General features: G+C 31.1%; 4 protein-coding genes across 4 annotated transcripts; 2 read left to right on the forward strand and 2 right to left on the reverse strand.

Annotated features, from left to right (window-relative positions):
- Window positions 1-3,999: 3,999 nt before the first annotated feature.
- LOC108464006 (UPF0496 protein At4g34320-like) lies at window positions 4,000-5,921 on the forward strand. Its single transcript, XM_017764054.2, has one exon. The coding sequence runs from the start codon at window positions 4,530-4,532 to the stop codon at window positions 5,691-5,693; it is 1,164 nt and encodes a 387-aa protein (XP_017619543.1). The 5' UTR covers window positions 4,000-4,529; the 3' UTR covers window positions 5,694-5,921.
- Window positions 5,922-7,007: 1,086 nt separating this feature from the next.
- On the reverse strand, window positions 7,008-10,381 carry LOC108464007 (probable 1-acyl-sn-glycerol-3-phosphate acyltransferase 5). The gene is made up of 4 exons (XM_017764055.2): window positions 10,256-10,381; window positions 8,849-9,549; window positions 8,451-8,581; window positions 7,008-7,824 (listed from the first exon to the last, which is right to left on the reverse strand). Exons 2-4 carry the CDS (start codon window positions 9,409-9,411, stop codon window positions 7,400-7,402), a joined length of 1,119 nt encoding a protein of 372 aa, XP_017619544.1. The 5' UTR covers window positions 9,412-9,549; window positions 10,256-10,381; the 3' UTR covers window positions 7,008-7,399.
- A 1,969-nt stretch (window positions 10,382-12,350) lies between these two features.
- On the reverse strand, window positions 12,351-16,543 carry LOC108464005 (4-hydroxy-3-methylbut-2-enyl diphosphate reductase, chloroplastic-like). The gene is made up of 10 exons (XM_017764053.2): window positions 16,151-16,543; window positions 15,818-16,014; window positions 14,516-14,695; window positions 14,280-14,411; window positions 14,115-14,189; window positions 13,934-14,039; window positions 13,747-13,841; window positions 13,431-13,616; window positions 13,256-13,342; window positions 12,351-12,696 (listed from the first exon to the last, which is right to left on the reverse strand). The coding sequence occupies exons 1-10, from the start codon at window positions 16,404-16,406 to the stop codon at window positions 12,631-12,633; spliced, it is 1,380 nt and encodes a 459-aa protein (XP_017619542.1). The 5' UTR covers window positions 16,407-16,543; the 3' UTR covers window positions 12,351-12,630.
- Window positions 16,544-18,804: 2,261 nt separating this feature from the next.
- LOC108461987 (uncharacterized) lies at window positions 18,805-22,058 on the forward strand. The gene is made up of 3 exons (XM_017761992.2): window positions 18,805-19,208; window positions 19,916-21,636; window positions 21,742-22,058. The coding sequence occupies exons 1-3, from the start codon at window positions 19,028-19,030 to the stop codon at window positions 21,817-21,819; spliced, it is 1,980 nt and encodes a 659-aa protein (XP_017617481.1). The 5' UTR covers window positions 18,805-19,027; the 3' UTR covers window positions 21,820-22,058.
- Window positions 22,059-22,430: the final 372 nt, after the last annotated feature.

Here is a 22,430-nt window from a genome sequence, read left to right on the forward strand (position 1 = left end):
ACGACGAGTCTCTCTCTTCTAAAAATGCCCCCTTTTCTTCTTAAAATTCACAACATTGCCATTTCTTTATTTTATTTCATATTTAGAGATGAAATTAACCAAAATTTGCAAATTATTGTGTTCAATAAATTTTTATACCAAGTATTCATTAATAGGCATTAGTCCTGTCGAAATAATTATTTGACATATTACATTAACGCGATTATTAGTTTAAAAATATTAAATCTCGATTCGAATATAAAATATTGTATTAAAAATATCTGAAACATATAAGTTACATTATAAAAATCACGGTACTTATCGCATAAATAATTTGGTCTTAAATTTAATATGCTAAAAATATTTCTTGTAAATTTTAATTAATTGTCTGTTTGTTTAACGCGTTTAATCTAAATTATTTATATGTAGATATATACATATTTACCATTTATTCCTCATATTAGAGTTGAACTAGCATTAACTCATTTTTAAACTAGATTAAGTCCGAGTTTAGAAAATAGGCCTAAAATTTTATATTGACCTAGCCCAAACTTAGCCCATGATTAAATATGTTTTCTAAGCCTTGAACACTAATAACTAAAAAAATGATATAGGTGGCAATTTTAAAAAAAGAAAAAAGAAAAGAAAGAAAAAACGTAATGATTTTCTTGGAAAGAAAGTTTGCGTTGCAAACTGGAGATAAAGATAAATATGAAAAAATATATTATACTAAAAAAAAGGGTATAAAAGCGTGAAAAAGAGCAAGTTTGATTCAAGTTTTGAGGCTAATGAAGCAAAGTCTTAAAAAGCTGCTTTGATTGGCAAAATTTGTTCATTTGGTGGTATCAACTACGAAAAGAAACCCAACAAATAAGGTAATTGTTTGGTTCTTAATAATAATAATAAATTTGTAGATTAAATCTTAATTCGATTGGTATGAGTATTGTTATTAATGCAGGAGAGTGTAAAACATATTATTTTCTTATTTATGAGTTAATGAGGGTTATATATAATTTTAGACATTATATGATCAAAATTTATAATAAAATTAATTAAAAAAAACACTTCTTGTAACATAAAATTCACTGTAAGTATCAATGTATTTTTAATGCATAGCACAAACCTTTTAACTAGTAGTGATACGTAGGATATAATATATAATGACCCTTCCCCGACAAACATGATATGTCAATAGAAAAGAGAAGAAGCTAAAACTCCTTTTGGTTTTAGAAAACCAAACGTATTGTTGTTTTCCTTATTTTGGAAAATGAAAATTACTAAAAAAATATATTTGGTTCAAATTTAAAAAATAAAATGAATATTTATATGAAAATTAGAAAATAATAAAATATTACTTTTATTAAAAATAAATTGTAAATTTAAAATGATGAAAATGAGGGTGTTTAACTTTAAATGAATCACGTCCGGTTTAAATCCATATAAAAGGTGAAATTGTATTTTTTTTCAATGGTTTTACAAACATTAAATTTGATATATTGATTATTAGGGATTATATAAAATCTTTAAAAATTATAAAAATAATAAGTATTTATGAAAGAAGCAATATTTTTAAGTTTTTATAACATTTAGGCTTCCTTTTGATCCACGTTCAGTCTCTATGCAGTGAGATTTATATGAAAAATTACTCAATCGCAACCCAATATTACATTTGGATGACAAGCCTGCATTGCAGTGAAAGAGGTGTAATCACACCACACCCTAAAAATCTCACTGGTCTATTTTTACCTAGTTAAAATTTTAAAATTGTGTTTGTAGCATTTTGTCCTTTTTGTCCTTTCTAATAAATTCCATAAAACAACTTAAAATAAAACAAAGAAATCATAATAAAATTTATAATATAAAAGTAAATAATTTTAAATATAAACCTAAAATAAAATATCTAACTATATAAATAAAGTAATACTAAATTGAACAATTATAGCTAAATATATAATTAGCTTCGAAATATTAAATAAAATAATAAATATTTGATTTCTTTCTCAAATTTTAATTATTTTTTAGTTAAATTATTAGTAGACATTAATTTTAGTTATTTACTTGAAATAATTAAAGTCTTAGTATTTTATTTTTCATCTTTGAGAACTAAAACTAGATTTTAAGTGCCAACTAGATTTTAAATATATTTGTTAATACATACTTCATCCTGGTTAAATTATGATTTTGAATGAAAATTGTTTTATTTGTAAAGTTCTTTCTCTCTTTTTACAAACAAAAGTGACTATTTTGTAGTTTATCCTTATTATAAAAGAATATTTAACAATAAAATTAAAAATAATTATCATTTTATCTAATAAATAATTTCAATTGATTATATAATTCATTAAAATATTTATAATAAAATATTGGAAGATACATTTTAATATTGTATTAAATGAATTTATAAATTCACACATTTTAATAATTTTATAAAAATAAAATAATTTAAAAACTTCTATTATATATCAATTCTAATCGATGTCCTTAATATTCATTTTTATTTTCACCCCACCACTACAGTATCTAATCTCATCGCCACCGCTGTTTTTAACCTCACCGAAGATAAACACACCGCCCATCCAAATTAAGCCTTAATAAGTTATATATTTTTTACAAATTTTCAAAAAAAAATTATAATATTTTAGTAACTTTTAATAATATTTAAAACTTCTTAATAAAAATTACTGCTGATTCTTTGTTTTCCAACACATGTTACCCTGCATCGTACTTAAATCATTCTTATTAACGTGTATTGATCATCTCTCCTCACTCAAAACCATTACTCATCACTCACCTTAAACCACCAAATACTAAATCAATTATTTCTCGGGTCCTTTATTCAACATCTCATTAAAGTCTACAACTTTTATACGTATAATAAATTTTTATAACTTTTTATTAATTTTTATATATTCTTTTATCATTTTAATTTTTGATATAATTTTCTATCATTTCTAATTTCTTTATAATATTTTATTAATATTTCATTTTCTCATAACATATTAATAATATTTTATAATATTTAATAGTTTTATATTTTTAAAAATTTTATGTTATTTGATAACTTTGATAGATTTTCCATAATTTTCATTTTTAATAATATTTTAATAACTTTTAGCTAAAATTTTTATAATATATTTAATATTTTCATTTTTCATTTTAGTTATTTCTAAAATATTTTAACATTTTGTACAATTTCTTAAGAATTTTTATATGATTCCTAAAAATCAATTAAACCCTTCACTTTAACATTTTTTCACATCAATTGTCATGTCATCAAAATTTTCATGGCATCCGCTACATTACTCGTCACATCAATACTTAACCATCCGTTAAGAGCCTTAATAGAAATGACAATTCGAAAGGCTCAATTGATTATTATTTTTAAATAAAGTATCCAATTGACTACAGTTTTTAATCAAGAACTAATTAATTTTCGAATTATTTTTGAGGGACTTTTTTAATACTTTAATAAAAAAAATTGTTCATATTAAACGTCACCACCAATAATCTTGGAGCTTAAGCATACTATCCCCCAACATTCCCTCATTTTCTCTAGATCAAAGTTTTTGTTTATTTTGTTGGTTTAATTTTAAAAAATTGAAAAGCCAAGTCTTTTATTATTATTTTAATTTATCAAAATTTACTCATCATATTTTATGAATATAAAATATTGCTAATTTCTACTCCATTGAATATAAATTAACAAACTTATAATCTTTTGTTGGTTTTGTGCATCTAAATTATTGAACTGACGTTTAATTATATCTATTTATTATTACGAAATTTATTACAGTAACAATTATATTAATTTAGTGAAAAGGATTGTAGGAAATATGATATTACCTATTTCTAATAATTTAATATCACTTTACAATTTTTATCGCAAAAAAAAAACTTAAAAATTCAATATGAAATTATATTAAACTATCGAAATTGGATGATTTTCTGAAGTTAGCAGTTGATTTGCGCATTAAAACTGTAAAAATAAAAATGGAGTTTTTAGAGATAGAAAGAGAAAATAGAAGAACATACATTGCTTCCCGCGTTTTCCATGCCACCCCCAATTCTCATTTCCTCATGCGTGCAAGCTATGCTCTAATCCCTTTAAATTCTAAACCAAAACAACATTCCCACCTCCCAATTTCTCTTTTTTTTTCTTGCTTGATTCTTCTACTGTTCTAAGTTTGTTTTTCAAGCTTTCAACTTCACCTTAATAATTGCGTCTTGTTGTATGCCTTTGCCTTTCTTTGTTTTGAAGATAAAACCTTTTCTCCCTCATTTTTTTTCTTTCCCTGTTAATGCCATTGTTTGGATAAGATTCCATCAATCATCTTCTTCTTTTTTTCTATCTGGGTTTTTTTTTTTTAAGCATTGACAGTGTTCAAAATCTCAATGATTTTGGTTATTTCAGTGCATATGTTCATAACCTGTTTGATATAAAGTGTGTTCGAACAGATTTAAAGCTCTGGGTTTTGTGAAAGGTGTTGAATTTGGGTTTGGGTTTTCATAATCTTTTGTTTTCTTTGCTTAGATCTGATCTAAACAGAGCTATGGGAAATCATGGTAGCAAGAAAACATCAGAACCATCGTCATCATCATCATCATTATCATCCTCATCCGCATCGACATCATCTATCAGTCTTAGCAGCAATTTGCAGTACACAACTGAATTAAGCTCCTATGAAGCAGCTTGTAAGCAAGACAAAGAGCTGCAAACATTCGACACCAATGTCCAAGCTCGAACCAATCGAGTCATCAACACGCTAGCCATGGGTGTCGAGGTTCGAGCCCTTTCGTTCGATTCGCTCAAAGAGGTAACAGGTTGTCTCTTAGAGATGAACCAAGAGGTGGTTAAAGTTATCCTGGAATGCAAGAAAGATATATGGAAGAGCCAAGAATTGTTTGAGCTAGTTGAAGAGTACTTTGAGAACAGCCTGCAAACACTCGATTTTTGCTCCGCGTTGGAGAAGTGCCTAAAACGAGCTCGGGATAGCCAGTTGTTGATCCTAATGGCGCTGCAACAATTCGAGGACGAAAGCGAGGTTAACGGCAGCAAATATCTGAAGACATTGGAAGAACTGAGGAATTTCAAGGCAGCTGGGGACCCTTTCACTGTTGAATTCTTTCAAATATTTCAATCTGTTTATAGGCAACAAATAGCAATGCTTGAGAAGCTGCATCTGAGGAAGAACAAGCTTGACAAGAAGCTCAAGTGTATCCACACGTGGCGTAAGGTATCGAGCATGATATTCGTTGCCACGTTCGCCACAGTGTTGATTTGTTCGGTTGTAGCAGCCGCCATGGCTGCTCCTCCGGTGGCTGCTGCACTCGCCGCTGCAACGTCCATCCCATTGGGTTCGATGGGGAAATGGATCGATTCCCTGTGGAGGAACTACGAAAACGTGTTGAAAGGGCAAAAGGAAGTGATCACCTCAATGCAAGCAGGCACTTATGTTGCCATTAAAGACTTGGATAACATTCGGGTACTTGTGGAGCGGTTGGAGATCGAGATCGAAGCTCTGTTGCAGAACGCGGGTTTCGCGATAGAACAAGAAGAAGCCGTGAGGATCGGGATCGATGAGATCAAGAAGAAGCTAGGGGTGTTCATGAAGAATGTGGAGGATTTAGGGCAACAAGCTGATAATTGTAGCCGTGACATAAGGAGGGCAAGGACTGTTGTTCTTCAAAGGATCATAAAACATCCTAACAATTGATGTTCTATTGAGATCATTTTAAATCCTGGGAAATTTGACCTCTTTTCATGTTTGATGCTGACAATATTGACAAAAATGTTGAAAAATTTGATGAAATATTTGATTGATTTGCCACATCCTGGTTATGTATGTTTTTTCAGGTCTCACAGATTGTTGATATTTTCCATTTGGGAAATGTTTCTTTGATTCTTATGTAATTATTGAATACTATTTTTATTATTTTCTAAATTTGCTCAATTTTTTATTCACTATTTGATTTCATTTTCTCGTGGTCAATTGGAAGGAGTACTAACGCTGTGGTGGTTGGGTAAAGTAGAGGGATAAAAGCGAGTGAAAAAATGAAAAATGAAAAAAAATAATGAGAAGAAAAAAATAAAAGAGATGTTATTTCCCGTCTGAATGCATAAAAATCAATTATTTCAAATTGAAAAGATGAGACGAGAGAAAATGTATATATTAGTTCAGAATTATACATTTTTCAAATGATTTATTTTCTTTCCTTCTAATTTTCAACTCTACCAAGTAATGAATAGAAAGAAAATTTATGATTTTCATCCTTCTAATTTTCTACCCTTCAATCTTCTATCATTTCAAGTTTCTTTTTTACTCTACCAAATAGAGCCTTAAAATTGACAATTGAATCAATGCTAAATGATATAAAAATCAAACTCAACATTAAAGATTAAAAATTAAACCCTAAACCGTTCGATTGAATAATTTTAGATGTTAAAGAATTCTCGTCATGTTCGAATTTATCCCAATTCAATTACCATCTTGAATCGGAATTGACAGTTTTCTTGTTAAAAAAAATCAAAGTATTCACATTCGGTAATAACCCCTAACAATATCATTCAAAAAAATAAAATAAGCCACCACCACACCATATTTTATGATGGTTCGAACTTTTTGAGTTTCCTTTTCAACTCCGTTGCTTTATGCAACATATCCCCATGTACAACATAGAGAATACAACAATGTGACAGTCGGACTCGTTAAACATATGATCCACTAGCGCTATCGTATCATCAAATGAGGGATAAATGACATTTCCAGTAGCCACGAAATTTGGACCACTTGGGATGCAATTCCATGTTATAATCTTTAATTACATTTCCAGTTGCCACAAGATTTGGACCACCATATTTTTTTTAATCAATTATTGGTAGAAATCCAAGTTTTCAAGTTAAAAATAGAATCAGTACAAATAACACATTCGAATAATTATAAATAAAATCAATCACTATCAAAGCACGATTAAAATGATAACCGGACTTAAATAACACTAAAATTTTTAAAAAAAAAATCCACACAAGATTTACACAAAACGAGATTCACTTTGGATATCATTAAACCAGAGAAAATTCTCTGAAGATAAATAGAAACAAATGGGCGTTGATTGATGCTTCTATAAAATGTGCGAAATGGCAAACCTTATTTAGAGATTTCATACAGTTTCTGAGAATTGGAACCTAAAATTCTACTTTTACAACAAAGTTGATATCTGAAAATAGCACATACAGGCAATTTTGACGCCCCGAAGATTCTCCGTTAGGCCACAAGCTATTTAAGCTCCCGACATGAACCTTCCCATTTGGATGATGCTGGAAGTCATGTCAAATGAAGTTTTTCCGGCAAGCACTTCTTGATGCTGCTTGTGAATGAATACCTATCGAAGTTGCATAATAATAACTTGGAAGAAATTAGGTTTAAAGACTAGTTTTGACAAAGTTGAAGATAGGTTCTGGACGGATGTTTAAATAAGTAGCCGAAACCAGATAGGAACAAGATAACGATACAAAAATCTTAAACCAAATGGAAGAGAAAAAGGTTAAAAATGTGAATGCACCAGTCAAGACAAGCACCAGCATGACGTTTATGAGGCACTTGACTGTAGAGAGGTTCAATTCTGCTCCATACAGAGGGAAATAACCTTCGGAATTGAAATTAGAAAGCAATTGATCCTTACGTTGGAATGTATCCATTAACCAAGAAGTTACTTCCCTTTCGGACAACGGGATGTCATCCAGGGTAACACGCCTGATGTGAATATGAACTTCAGAAGGGTCAACCCCAAAGACGTTATCCAAGAATGATGGACAGCGATGCTTATATCCAATGGTCACATCGTAAACTGAAAACAAACCAATAGGTCATGGAAATTTGTCGAAGTGCCTAAACTGGGTTTATCAGATGAAAACTAAAAGTAAGCATTCTCCTAGCAATCAAACAGATTAGAAAGTAGAATAATCGAGTTTATCCTATGCCTAAATTTCAGTCTTACTGGAGCCTATTTGAAACCTTGGGAAAAAAATTATTTTTCATTACGCAAAAGTTAAGAACTCTCTACCTATCCTTCCATTTCTTGAATCTAAAAAAAGGAAACAGGATAGGTCTGAATTAAAATTCTTGATCAGCTCTAGACCAGACAAGAAACCAAGGGTTATCGTAAATAGGGAAAGTTCAAATCTTTCTACATTGTGAAAGGTTATCACTCTTCTCCAACCTGTGCCACATTTGGCTAAGTTCTAGCAGCTAGTGACCTTAGTTTAGGTAGTGTGCTAGGAAGGAAAGGGGGAAAAAGAAACCGATCATCTTTGTAAAGTTGTAGTTACATGAGAAACCGGTCTCTTATGCTATTGACTCCATCTCATGATGAGAAAACCTATTGCTCTACAACTACCTATCAATGCGCTAGAAGAGCCTCCACAGACAACCAATTGCTTAAAACAACAGAAGAGCATATAGAAGAAAAAAAACCTGCATCCAAAGTGCTCCTCAAATCTTCCAAGCAGGCATTAAAACCCTTTGATTTTGGAAGCAGCAAATTCTTTAGGATAGGCAAGCCATTTTCAGCTGCATATTTTTTATTTCTTAAGCACTTCTGCTCACTGCAAGGAAAAGAATAATTAAAGGCTTAGCGCACTGCAAGTGCAATAGCAAAGAACTCAAGGCAAACTAGTGATAAATTTCCAGTGTCGTGATGTTCGCATAAATTGCGATGATTCCAAAATAAAATAAAATAAAAAGACAATAGTGCACTGCAAGTGCATCAGCAAAGAACTCAAGGCAAACTAGTGATAAATTTCCAGTGTCGTGATGTTCGCATAAATTGCGATGATTCCAAAATAAAATAAAATAAAATAAAAGGAACATACGTGAAATCTGTTCCTTCTGGAAAGAGAACAAGCCAAAGGGGATCTCGAGGATCTTTGAATTTTGAAAGCATCTGGCGCATTTTTGCCTCATCAACCTCCCACTTCCTTTCCACAGGGATGAACTCCAAAATTTGGAATGACCAACCAAATACAGGTAATTTCATTAAGCTGCTCTTAAGGATGTACTTTACGTATCCCAGGGAATCTTTCCGCAATGCAAGATCCCACAGGTACATCCAGTCAACCTCAGTTCTGTGGTTGCAAATAAGTAAAACTCGTTCCCTTGCAGGAACATCATCTCCAGAAAAAATGACCTTGGTTTTGTTTATTTTCTCAAATAGAAAAGGCCATAATGCTAACCAAGAACTAAAGAAGAAAGCTGTAACTTTTCGGCTGTAATGTACGCTGAAAAGCCTCAATACAACAGTACTAAAAAAGCCACAATACACTATCATCATAAAAGCTGTTAAAAGCAACACTAGCAAACATATCACACCCCTTAACACCCTAAGCGGGGTCAACCTACGATGCCTTGTTTCATGTTTCGCACTTGGAACTTCCATACCTTACAACTCCTAATCCGTACCTTTCAAACAAAATAAACTGCACAGACTCTATAATATGAACTTATCTACTTAGAAACTAACCGACAGGATGTCTAGCCCCAAGCGAACATGCAGAAAACACTGAAAATCAAGACACTGCAGAAAACAAAGTTAAGTTTAGTGCAATAATTCAAAAGCACTGAAAAGCGAGCTACAACATACGTAGAGCAAAGATTAATCAAATACTTAAGTTCAACCAGCATTTAAAAGGATGAAGACCAAAGGGCAACTTAGTATCAAATGATCTTCCTCGAAAAGCATGCTTGCTTCCTAAGCATAAACCTCTAATTTCTTAACAAAAATAGCAAGCCATTATTACTTCACTCTTAAAGTCATGAAGATACCATCGAAGCATTCCTTTTTTATAAAATTAAAAAAAAATTCTACATTCAGATAATGCTAACTAAGATTCAGTTAAATAAACTCTCCAAAGCATGTTCAAATAAATAAATAAATAAACAGATACAAAAAAGACAAAAGCTCGTCGTCTACCTAATCACTGAATAAATAATAAGTAGAATAATTAGTTACAAATCTTGCAAATAAAGAAACGGATCTGAATGCTGGATAAGATGTTGGTCAAAATCCACGCAAATAAAGCAAATATCCTTAAAGATCCTGTTTGGTTGCTCGGAAAATTTTAAGAACGGGAATCTTAAAAGGAAAATAAAGCAAATTCCATGGCGGCATTTTATCAGCATCAACCATATACACACACACACTTATACATATATATACACTTAAAAGAAGATTAAAATTATCTGAAAATTTTTATAAAAAAATGGGGAAAGTGAGTGTTTACCTTTAAATAGTTAGGGTTCAGGTTTTTAACGGTAAATAAAAAGAAAAAAAAAGAATCTGCCGGAAAAATCGGAGAATTTGGGATTTTGGTCTATTTATGAAGAGTTGAGCTTAGGAGGTGGAGGGTTTAATGAAATGGACACAGAATTGAGTCTAAATTACAGATCCTGCCACTATTTATGGCTTTTTAAAAATAGAGCCAAAATTTCAATTTAAAATTAATAATTTTAAATAAAATATTAAATACATAATAAATGATGATAAATATATGCATCTAACTTGATACCTGACTTATCTCTGATAGCAGTTATACCTGAAAAATTTCCGAATTAATGTTCACGAGTTTTATTTTAACATCTTAATTAGATTTGAAATTTTTTGAATTGAATCTAGTAAAATAAAACTATATACTAATCAAATCAGGTAAAATTATCGGAGTTAAATTAAAAAATTAAACATGTCAAATTAAAATCTTGTTACAATATAACTATTTTCATGTTACATCACGTAAATTTAAAACCATATATATTTGAAAAAATTTAAAGAAAAATAAGATACTTTAGTATGACAAACTTGAATCATTAATTAATTTATTTAGATCCTAAAATTATTATTTTAGAAAATTTTAAAATTTTTACTTTTTATATATTTTTAGAATTTTTAAAAAATTCTTTTTTAAATATAAATTTTGAAATTTTATAAATATTTTGAATTTTAAAATTTATTTTGAATTTTTTAGAGAGACTAAGTTGTTCATTTTCAACATTGATATGAACTAAAACGATAATTATACCAATTTATTATTCAATTGTATTTTAGAAAATGTTATTTATTTTTAAATATATATACGAATAGAGGTGTAATTATTTCGTAATAGAAGAGTAATTCGGTAAACAATATGTGTTAAAAAGAAATAAATAAAAGAGTAAAAACATTTTTCTAGATTTTTATTTTTAATATTTATATTTAAAATGAAAGAATGAATAAAATGAAAAGAATTGAATATCTTCATTCTTCATTTTTATTTCAAGATTTCTTAATTTTTAACTAAATTGACCGCATAACTCGAAATATCAAGCAAGCAACGCTTGGTTGTTGATTTTTTTGGCTAAATTCAAAATGAGCCCCTGAATTTTCTATTTTTTTTATGTAAAGTCCTTGTGTTTTTTCTTGTACCTGAATAAGAACTATAAGGTTTCTTATGTAGACAGCTTGGCAGTTAAACATGGCTTTCACAAAATTCAAAAACTGAACCATTTTCGATCTCTAATTCTCTATAGAGGATGGCTGATGAATCCCAAACTTAGTTTAACTAATTTATTTAAAAATAAAAAGTAAAATTGATCAAATATAACATTCGAATATTATCAATTGTAATTCTTTTTACGGTTGGTTGAAATTTGATGAGTACTAAAAAATTATAAAACCATCTATAAATATCAAACATTTCTTCAATATTTGTTGTATCATATGATAAAGCGCTTAATGTTTATTGACCAAGGTTTCGAAATTGAATTAAAGTAAGGTTACGAATTTGAATCATGTGGTGTGAATGGTTGTTTATCTTATCCCTTAATCATGAGGTTAGTTGTTGTTTATCATATCCCTTAACCATGAGGTTAGACATTCGATCCTCGCCCATTAGAATAGAGCACGTTTCATGGTTAGTCGTTTACCTCTTTTAGAACACTCACAACGAAGGGATGATTAGTTACTATAAACAATAAACACCTTGATTTCGACAAAAAAGAGGTTTCGAATTTGAGTTTTGAAAATAGTGAAAACAATATTAGAAAAGTTTTACCTTTTGAATAAAATCCTATCGAGCTCAATTTCTGATTTAGTCAAGGTACATTAGTTTCGAGACATTCCAACATTGGAACAACAATAAAAATCAATAGGTTTTGACACATGAATGTCTTGTCTCGAGACACTAATAAAATATGAAATTTAAGTTCTAACTCCATTTTTGACCTTGAACAAATCATAGACTTGTTAAATAATATACTTGAATGATTGTGAATGACGATTAATTTGAATTACATGATATTTACACGTTGAACTTTGTGATACTACATCAAATTAGTCAGAGTTGCTTTAGTATCATAATAAATGTCTTATATTCGAATACGGTAACTGGGTCCGAGAGTCACATTTAGTGGTGAATCTCATGCCAAAAGAAAGAAAAGGCAAAAAGAAAAACCATTTCATGATACATAATTACTCAACATTATCTGATTTCAAGTACGCGCAGATCCTAAAGATTAAAGTCCTTCACTTCAACTATACACTGACAACATTATACTATCAGTACCGAACGAGCACCAATGGCTGACCCACCTGTGTAAACCTACATACATATATACATACATACTTTTATGCTACTTGCAAGGCCTCCTCCCGTTTTATGTCAAACACCTTGACGAGGGCATCTTCCACAGCCTGATTAATCCAATTTCACAAAACAATAGTATTATTTGTGTTTATATATATATATATATATATTATACTTACATTCATATTACAAGTCAACTAAACATCAACTTAGTTAAAAATAATTAAAATATCTTTTTTATATACAAAATAAATTATATTATTACAGAGTGTGTTATCTTTTATAGTTTTATATAAATCATATAAACATAAATATACATATAGTAAAACTTTAACTTAAAAGATTATGATATTTAGATTTTCAACTTTACCGTTTCAACTAAAACTTCAATTACTTGTTACATAAATTTTTAATATTTCTTTTTCCACACACATGGTGAATGTGTATATAGTTGTGCATAGTGAATCTAGAAAGTAGACATTGGCCTTGGCGCCCTTAAATGTCAAAATTACTTTTAAGTCTTTTTTCGAAAATTATAAATTAACATAATCATGAAATTACACTTTGCCCCCCAAAATTTATTATTCAATTTAGGCCCTAAAACTTTTTCTTACCTTAGCCCTTGTGTGTACGTGTGTGTATATACACATATAACACTAGAATTACCTTATCTGGGGTGGAGGCACCAGAAGTGACACCAATTGTAATGTGGCCCTCCGGTAGCCAGTTTTCCGTTTCAACAAGCTCCCCATGCTGGTACAACACAATTTTGCATAAATTAGAATATTAAGAACTGCAACTAGAATACCCCTTTTTTTTTCTCTAGGCAGTTCATGCTTACTTTCAATTTGTGAGCTATCCTGTTTCCCGGACCAATTCTCCGTTCACTGTCAATCCAATATGAGGGGATCCCGCTATCCTCGGGAATTTCTTGAAGGTGTGAAGTGTTGCTCGAGTTCCACCCGCCGACTACTAACATAAGATCCAAATCTTCCTCCACTAACTTATACATAGCATCTTGTCGCTCCTGAAAAATGATGATAAAATGGCTTAAATTCAATGACCAACACAACAATGATTTCAATATCCAATCAGTTAAGGGGATGAAAACAACAAGGACTGCACATCATTGCATCGGTCGCAAATATTCAACTTACTTGCGTTGCATCACAAATTGTGTTAAAGCTTAAGAAGTGATAATTGATGTTTTCGACTCCATATTTCTGCATCATTGTCCTCTCAACTAATTTCCCTGTTAAACCGAAATGTAACGTGTGTATGAAGCAGTAATTACTTGGCAAAGAAGAATGATGATGTATAGCAAGTGCATAAAGTGCCACTAACCAATTTCCTCAGTCTCTCCCTTCAGCATTGTAGTTTGATTTGCAATGCCAAGTTTTACCAGGTCATGATCTGGATCGAAGCCCTCTGAGGTAGCAAGTTTAAATTTCTGCAAAAGAACCAACAATCATGCGAACATATATTTGACATATGAAGAAAAGAAGAAACGAGATGAAGACTATACCTCCATAAACGCCTCTTTGGTGGAGCTAGCTCCATTAAGTTCACCTCCAAGAATGTAATCACAAACATACATTGCCTATCACAAATCATACATCATACAAATCAACAACTTATTGATTACAAGATATCAGAAGGAAAAAAGAATACTAGCCACTCTAGGACATACCTCAGTCATATCCTTCACAATAATGTATGTAGCAGCAAAAGATGCGGTCGCGATTGTCTCCTCGTGAGAGTATTTACCGTGAATGATGGAAGTGTAATCACCTTTCTGATGCTTCTCTACAGAGTTCCATACCTACATATGAAAGAAGGTTTCAGTATCGAAAACCCGTTGTTCTGAATGTCAAAAAGCTACAAAGATCTAACGAATTGGAAAAAACAAGTTGTGGAAGATGATACCTTGGTTACCCAAGGACAAGTAGTGTCAACAATTTGGACATTTTTGTCATTCAAAACCAACATCTCATCAACTGCAGCACCAAAAGCAGGCAAAACTACTACGTCATCCTTATTCACAACATCAAACTGTTTCTTCCCTCCCTCAACAGGGATGGTTTTAACTTCCATCTCCTCTAACCGCTGCATTTGAAAAAGAAAAGAACTACGTAAAGAAACTAACAAGGTCCAGTCCCAGTAGTGTCTGACAGGGTTTCATACACTCCATTACTTTTTCATCCACTAATATCTAATAAAAAGATCATCACAATTCAAATGTGTAAGACTCATTCATTACATGTGAAAGTCAATTTGTAAGCGGTAATTAAACATGCATGAGATAAAATGTAAAAAATAATAATGGAGTAAAGCCAAATCCACATGGTGCTCAAGCACCAAGGCCAGCTAGTGCCGATGGTGCTCAGCCCATGAATTTATTATAATCATTATAGAAAGTATAAAATAGTAAAAAGAATGTTAATATATTAGAAATAACCTTAACTAATGCACTTATTCATGTAAGATATTATGTCCTTTTTAATTACATAAGTCCTTGTTGTTTGATTTTTATTTATGATAAAAATACTTCTGAGAAATCCACCAAGCCATGCTACAAATAATACTTGATATATGAACATGTAAATATTCAATTTTAGTATTCTTACTAATTTAATAAATTTAAAATAGTTTTAATCACCTATTAGAGATTCTGTCAAATTAAAGCAAAAACAGATAAAAGTTCTCTCATATGTTTGTCCAAATCATAAAATTTTACTATATCATCCACATTAGTATTTTAATTTCAAAGATCAGTTAATTTAACAGATAAAAGTATTTCTAGTTTTACTTAAACTCAATAAAATTTAAAGAATAAAGGTATATTTAATTAAAAATATATATAAGAGCTTACTTGAAACAAAAAGCATTCCTCAACAACGGCAATAATGCGGATTCAAATATTTACTGAAACCCGATTTGTTTGTCGTAGATTAAGGTATTACACATTTAGATAATATTTGGATTTGCTTATTCTAATTACTCTTGAGGGCAAATTTGAAGCGGATGTAGATATTAACAGATAATTTAAATTCGGATAACAATATCCATATTTAATGCAAATAATAAGTAAATTCGGATTTAAAGCAGATTCGGAGTCAAATTCAAATTTTATAAAAATTACATATATCCGGTGGTCTGCAGCCTGTACTAAGTATGGAAAAGAGTATATTAAGAAAAAAAGTATGGAAAAGAGTAAGCATAGAGTACCTTATTAACAGTAGGATTGTGGATAATTTCATTGGTAATCCAAATTTTCTCATCTGGAAACTGCTTTCTCGCTTCATAAGCAATTTGAACAGCTCTCTCAACTCCCCAGCAAAATCCGTACGCTTCTGCCAATTTTACAGTAACATTTCCCCATGTATACTCGTTTCCATTTTCCTTCAATTTCTTTAAGATATCACCTGAAAGAAATTTCCAAACAATAATTTTTTTGACACAATTCAAATTAAATCCTACTGTACATCGTACTAAAAAAATGAATTAGATTTTTTTTAAAAAAAAAAGAAAAGGAAGAAGAAGAAGCGGAATTTTTCTTACTAGTATACTCTCGATTCATGAGCTCGAGAGTTTCCTCTTTGCGTCCAAATCCTTTCCGATTATAATTCTTGCTCCTCGTCAAGTTACGTCGGAAAGACTTGGCGTCGAAGTTATCGGGATCCACCACAACAGAAGTGGAATCGGTGGAGCATCTGACGGAGATAGGTTTCCGACAAGGGAGAGCTACGGATCTTCCGCCAAAGTTATCGGAACCGATGCGGATGGAGAAACGACACAGTTGCAGAGAAATCGCCATTTTGGGAGAGAATAAGGAGGGAACAGCAGCGCACGTTAGCGAATATAGTAGGAAAATTTCCTGTAAGGTTTATACTGGGAGTGTGCAGTGCGCGTTTTATTAATTTCCGGACAAAGTTTAGTAGCTCCACGTGTATGTCGTGGTTACTGGTTTTTATTTAATTTCACGATTTTTATTTGTTTGTTATTATTTGTGTCGTTATTTGTGAGGATGGTTCGTTTTAGTACTCTACCGATGTCCACTTGGATCACTAATAAGGCACATATTATTAACACCATATAAATAACATATTTTTAAGAAGAAGAATGCATAAAATGAATATGGTGAAAAGTTTATGAAATAAATATATTTGTTAAAAATTATATAAAATTAAACGAGATTTTAATTAAGATAGTAAAGTTAAATGTTTAAATTTTATTATTATTTTTATTGATTTATATAAAATATAAAATATATAGATTCAAATCATAATACACTTCAAGCACTTAAACCCATATTTTCTTATATTAATAACAATGTTCATGCCAATCAAACTAAAATTTAATTAGTAATTAAATCGATCCAATATTATAACAATGTATGTTTAGCATAAAATAAAAAAATCAATTTAATATTTTTTTCAAAAACCCAAAATAAAACAATAATATAAAAACTAGACTCTTTTTGGATTTTTTAAGGAATGGAAATTGATTTATTTTCAAGAATATATAAATAAAAATATATGATAATAAACACTTAAATATGTTTAAGACTCTTTCAATTTTAAATTATTATTAATTAATACTTTTAAATTTTTTAATAACTAAATGGATTTTATGTTTAATAATTGATCCAAAATTTAAAGATTGTGATATGTAAAGTTAGGCAGGCATGTTTAACGTGTTAGAATGAGTGAATGGATCCACCTTCCATGTAGAAATTTCAGAGAAGTCACATCTACATGTGATTTATGCATCCACTCAAATTTTGTGCCAAAAGCATGTTTTAGCCTTTTACACAATCCTATGGATTTATATTAGTTTTTTTTTAAATAATATAAAAATATTAATTATTTATAAAAATGAGTTAAAAAGTGGAAATTTTATTTACAAAAACGGTTTGTTTTTAATAGTATTCGTAGGTGTTTACATACCAGTAGTATCACCTCTTGTCTTCTTAATTACCATGATTTCAAAAAAAATAATTTTGATGTCATCATTGTGTCAGGCGACACTCATATATATTTTTTAAAATACTCATAAAAATGTGAGTATTTTTTTAACAGGTGTCGTATGTGTGTTAGACAATATTGGTCAATTTTTTTAAAAAAATTATGCCAGTTGAAATCAATTGGAAAAAAATAATTTTTTAATGGGTGTTGCCATATATGAAGCGATAGCGGTGGTAATTTTTAAAAACAAAATAGGTGAAATAAAAAAGAAAATGAAAACAAATCGTTGAAATAGAAAAAAAAAATGGGAGAGCCTATAACCGATGCCTGATTCATAGGTGGTTCTTGTTTTCTTAGCTTGTCAGTATCACCATTAGTAAATTAAAAAACTTAGGAAAAGAAAACTAAACACAAACATGAATTTTTTTTTAATAGTCTCATTATAAATTATGATAATATCTACTATTTTTGACACAATGCCTAGAATTACCTATAAGCCCTCTCCAACCCATTAATAGGAGGATAATGCACTTTAGCACACTCGAACCCATATCCTCCTACATTGACAACAATACTCATATCAATTGAGTTAAAATTTAATCGACCAAAGCAAGAACTAAATACGGAGAATTTTGAACAATTCAAGAAAGAAAAATATGAAAAGAAAAGTTTATATGACTTTTATTAATAAAAATATCAATATAAAACTTAAAAATTGAAAATTATGTGGTACTGGTACAACTGCATTTATGGGACACCTTAAATTAAATAGATAAAATATTAACTAAATAAAACAAGTTCGTGCCGTTCAAACCGTTCAAAAAGGTTAGTGACAAGTTAACTTAAAATGGGAAAAACGTGATTATTATTTTTTATTTACTTCCTAATGTTTATTTTTCGATATAATATTTAAAATTATTTATATTCTTCTTCAATTATTAAATAAGAGAATAATGTACTTCAATACACTCAAATTCATATCTCTTGTACTGGTAACAATATTGATATCAATTGAGTTAAGACTTAGTCAGGAAAAAAAATGATTGTTTAAATTATAAATTTTTTATTTTAAGTGCTTAAAATAAAATTTTTATAGTTGAGTGATTAAATGTATAATTTACCCTAATGACAAAGATGGAATGTAGAATCAGTGGTATCAAACGGCAGCAGAAACAATGAATCAAACGGTTCACTTTCGTTCCAAGACCTTTTCAAATTCCAACGGTCAAAACTCAAAAGCCCGGAATCAGAATCTCTGCTTCTCTGCTTTTGAAACAAACTAGCCGTTGTGTTCCATTTTTACATTACCCACCCATCCCCCCTCATCAAATTTTCTTTCACATTTCCCCAGTCACAATCTTTTATCATTACCATCCAAGATTTTGTTGTTTTCCATTCTAAAACCCTAAACCCCCATCACATTCAATCAAGCTAACAGTAAACGAAACAAAGTAAACAAAAATTTTCAATAATGACATCAGTTTCCAAAACTTCTTCATCGTCGATCCCATGTAGAACGAACGCTAATACGAGAAAATCCGAACTCTGCGACCCCACAAGGAGAAGTTTCAATGGAAACCCTTTTACAAAGCCGGCTGTTATCACAAATCCCAAAGCATTTAACCTCAACACTCCGGCTAAAAGCCCTTCAGGTTCCATTTTCTTTCACTCTACTATTCTTTTTTTTTTTAGAGTTTTTATTATCTGTTTCTGGCAATAGGAATTAAGGGTATGAAACAAATGTAAAGAAAATTTGAGACATTAATCTGGGTTCTAAAGGGAATATCGAAAAGGAAATTTGGGTTCGTGTTTTTGTTTCGTTTTATGTTAGTTTTGTTAGAAAATATTGATCTGCTTTTTTGGGTAGAAAATGAACATTCACCCTTGAGTTTGAATTGTTTTAGAATTTTCAATTTTCCAGGTTGAGTCATTGTAAGTTTAAATCATTATTGGTTAGTGGAATTTAGTTTCCTAACTTGAATTTCGTAAATTAATTTAATTTTTTTAACCTCGTTAAGAGGTGATAATATCACATTTTAAGATTATATTATGTCATGATCTGAAGGTTTTAAGATATATAAAATAATCTTTAAAAATTATATATATTTTTAAAAATTCAGGTGATAACATGACATTAAATGTGTTAAAAAAATTAAATTGTTTGTAAAAATTCAATTTCAAAGACAGACTAAAAAAGGTCTAGAGACCAAGTTGATAAAAGTTCCAAACTTGCAACTTTTCAAGTACTGAATGTTGCTTTTATTTATTTGCAATGGTGAGAGATTTTCCTAGCAACCAAACAGTAAGAATTATGGTTCTGATATTTGTATATGTACTTTTTATCATTTTCGTTTTCTAGATTTTGTTCGAAGGTATTCAACTGGCAGAGAAAGTGTAGCTTCTTTGCGTGATCCCAACAAGGAGAATTATATAGACCAGAATCCGAAACCAACAAGACTCAGATCACCAGCTGTTTCAAAGGGTACAAAGAATTTCATGGCACCAACAATCTCGGCTGCTTCGAAGATCAATGCGTCACCTAGAAAGAAAATCTTGGTAGAGAGAAACGAGCTGGCTCGATCTTCTGTTTCATTCTCTGATGTCAAAAGTCTAATCATGCAAGATAATGAATCAACCCCGGAGGTTGCTTTGAAGCCGAAGAAGGTTTCATTTTCTGATGTTAAAAGCATGATCATGGAAGATAATGAATGTAAGGAGCCTTTGGAAGGCAATGCCAATTCGGTTCAAGTGATTCCCAGCTTAGAGATTTGTCCTAAAGTTTCGATTTTAGCACCACTTGATGCAGATCCATTGATGCTTCCTCATGACCCCCAAACCAATTACCTTTCTCCAAGGCCTCAGTTTCTTCACTACAGGCCAAATCCTCGAATCGAGCTTTATCGGGAAAGAGATGACAAGCAACTCGAGGAGTGCTTAGCAACCGAAAGCTATTACGACACTGGAGAAACAGAGTCCGAAGGTTCCCAGAGAGAATCTGAGGATGCTGCTGCCACGGTTGAAGAGAGTTTTGAGACCAAAAGAAGGTCCAGGCAACATTTTTGCATCAAATCAAAATTCATTGTTTTGCTTATGGTTTTGGCCTTTTCTTACTTTTCAGTTCTAGCAGCTAATTCTCCAGCTTTTACTTCTAGTGGATTGGAAGAATTAAGCCTATTAAACTTCCATGTGCCGCCTCAAGTCACCGCTTTTGCAAAAGCTAAATTTGATGTTTTCAGTGAAAATCTTTGGCAATGGTCGGATAGCTTTGTATCTTATGTTTCCAGTTCGAGAGAAGGGGACAAATTCAATCTCTTTGAATATGCTAACTTGAGTCATTTGCTAGAGGATGAGGATCATGTGGTTGATGAGGAGCACCACGGTCTCATGTTTGATCACAGTGTAATAGCAAATGATAAGTATCATGGAGAGGTTGAAGCCAATGAGGCAGTAGATGAAGATGAAGAAGAGATAGAAGAAGAAACTGATGCAGGAGAAGATGAAGAACAAGAAGATTTTAAAAGCTCGGAGCTGGTTCCAGAAGCTGAAACTGATGCAACGGAGCAAGAGATCAGAGCTGAGATGATTGAACTTGATGATCAGTTAGATGCAGGGTGCAATGTGGACCTTAAAGCTACTGAAATTCAACATGATATATCCAAAACTTGGGACCCTGAGGGTGATGAATCGAGCAACATTGCTGAAACAATGTTCCCTGAGGAAGATTCCACTTACAGCTCTCAAATTTCGGTAGATGATTCCACAATCAACGGACCTGAGGACCAGTTTCCCGTGAAGAATATGACGGGTTTTGCTTTGCTTGTGTTGTGTCTATTAGCAGCTTCAGCTTTAGTCTACACAAAGAGAGGAAAGCCCTCAGTGGCAGCAGGTTTAAAGGATACAATCCATGAACCATGCCCTTCAGACATGAGCAGCTCATCATCAGAGCCAAATGAAAATCATCAGAGCCAAGAAAGGAGGAAGACTACTTACAGGAGAGAATCTACAGCTTCATCCGATAACTCCATGGGTTCGTTGTCCTATGGTAGTTTTACCACGTACGATAAGATACCTAGCAAGCATGTAAGTAACAACATACTCATTATATATATACTTGTCATCGACAAACCAGACAGAGAACTTGTTTACTAACACTGTGTGCTTGTGTTTGTTTGTTTTGAATTGAAGAGAGGAAGAGAAGAAGGGATAGTGACCCCGGTTAGGCGTTCGAGCCGAATCCGAAACCAAGTCATGACTTCTCCATGATGATGGAAAGAGCTTGTGTAGTTAGTTGTTACAATTTGCACTGCTGCGCAATGAACCATTGTTCTTGGGAAGGATGTTGACATAGGGTAGAGCTTATTGTTATTGGATGGTCTCCACTCTCCCATTGCTTCATCAACTCTAATTCTTACCAATCTAATCTAATCTCCTTTTTTTTTTCTTTTCTTTCTTAATATGATTTTTCTTTTATATATATATAATCTTCTACAGTTTTTTAGTGAGTGCAATTTGAAGGATAACAAAATTGGTTGGTCTGAGATTACAGGTTTCTACACCATATTTCCTTGCCAAATTGGCTTAAAATATAGATGGTTATAGACTACAATATTTTGTTTTATTTTTAGGTGAAATTGCTTAACAGGTCCTATTATAAGGGCAAGATCAAATTTTAGTAATAGATCAAATTATGATAGAGGAACTTAATATACATTATCCTATACTTTTATATTACGGTCATCATTGTTTGAACCCGACCAATCAATCGAACTAAGAATCGATTAAGGTATTGGTTTGGAGAGTGATGTTAAATTGATTGACTTGAAAATTGGTATGAACCAATTGAATCATGTATTTTAAATTATTTTTTATGAATT

Source organism: Gossypium arboreum, chromosome 13 (genome assembly GCF_025698485.1).
Source record: "Gossypium arboreum isolate Shixiya-1 chromosome 13, ASM2569848v2, whole genome shotgun sequence".
Classification (NCBI taxonomy): Eukaryota; Viridiplantae; Streptophyta; class Magnoliopsida; order Malvales; family Malvaceae; genus Gossypium; species Gossypium arboreum.